Here is a 622-nt window from a genome sequence, read left to right as displayed (position 1 = left end):
CGATAATAAACCAGCGGAGCAGGTTTTTATTTGCTAATCTAAGAGAGGCTTCTCCTCTGCAGTGACCTCTGATACCCGGATCCTCCCATCATTCATTCAGCTGCAGGACAGAGAGACCTCCTGACAGCACAGACTGTCTGAGGCTGCTAACCGGGCTAAGCTAACCAGCAGCTGACCCGTGCATAAGTTTTTAACCGTTAAAAAATCACAGTTAACGCCACCAACAACCAAACACCGCGATAGCTGCGTTGAACGTTAACGGACAGTCTCACCTTCTTAGCTTGACCAAACGCCAGGGAGCGGAACACTGCAGGGCGACGCCAGCCATTTAAACCCGGAGCTGGGGGTCCAAAGAGCAGGAGGTGCAGAGGAGGTGCAGAGGAGGTCCAGGCAGGGAAGGGTTAACTAGCTTAACCTCAGCGGAGCTAACCAGCGGAGAACTGCTGCTCCCGCCCACTCTGTCGTCTTCTGCTCTCCCATTGGCTGAAAGTGAAGCGTCTGAATCGGATTCATCCAATGGGCGAAGGCTTTGAGAACCGGGTGTCAGCGTGTGCGTCCTATCCGAACCAATCGGAACGGACTCTGACGACGAAGGCCCGCCTCTGTGCGAGCGCGCGGCCAA

General features: G+C 54.8%; 1 protein-coding gene across 1 annotated transcript in view; it reads left to right on the top strand.

Moving 5' to 3' along the window:
- The first annotated feature begins 516 nt into the window (after positions 1–516).
- The window catches only part of LOC147819389 (GTP-binding protein Rheb-like), a 6281-nt gene continuing 6175 nt past the window's right edge, over positions 517–622 (top strand). Inside the window, exon 1 of the mRNA XM_087172807.1 lies at positions 517–604. Within this exon, the coding sequence (XP_087028933.1) occupies positions 517–604 (88 nt within the window). The remainder of the gene's footprint in view (positions 605–622) is intronic.

This window comes from Seriola lalandi, unplaced genomic scaffold (genome assembly GCF_002814215.2).
Source record: "Seriola lalandi dorsalis isolate HSWRI2012SDOR001 ecotype SW California unplaced genomic scaffold, Sedor1 jcf7180002053809, whole genome shotgun sequence".
In the NCBI taxonomy this organism is placed as follows: Eukaryota; Metazoa; Chordata; class Actinopteri; order Carangiformes; family Carangidae; genus Seriola; species Seriola lalandi.
The sequence above is the reverse complement of the archived record's forward strand: the minus strand, read 5'-3'. Positions and strand labels throughout refer to the sequence as shown.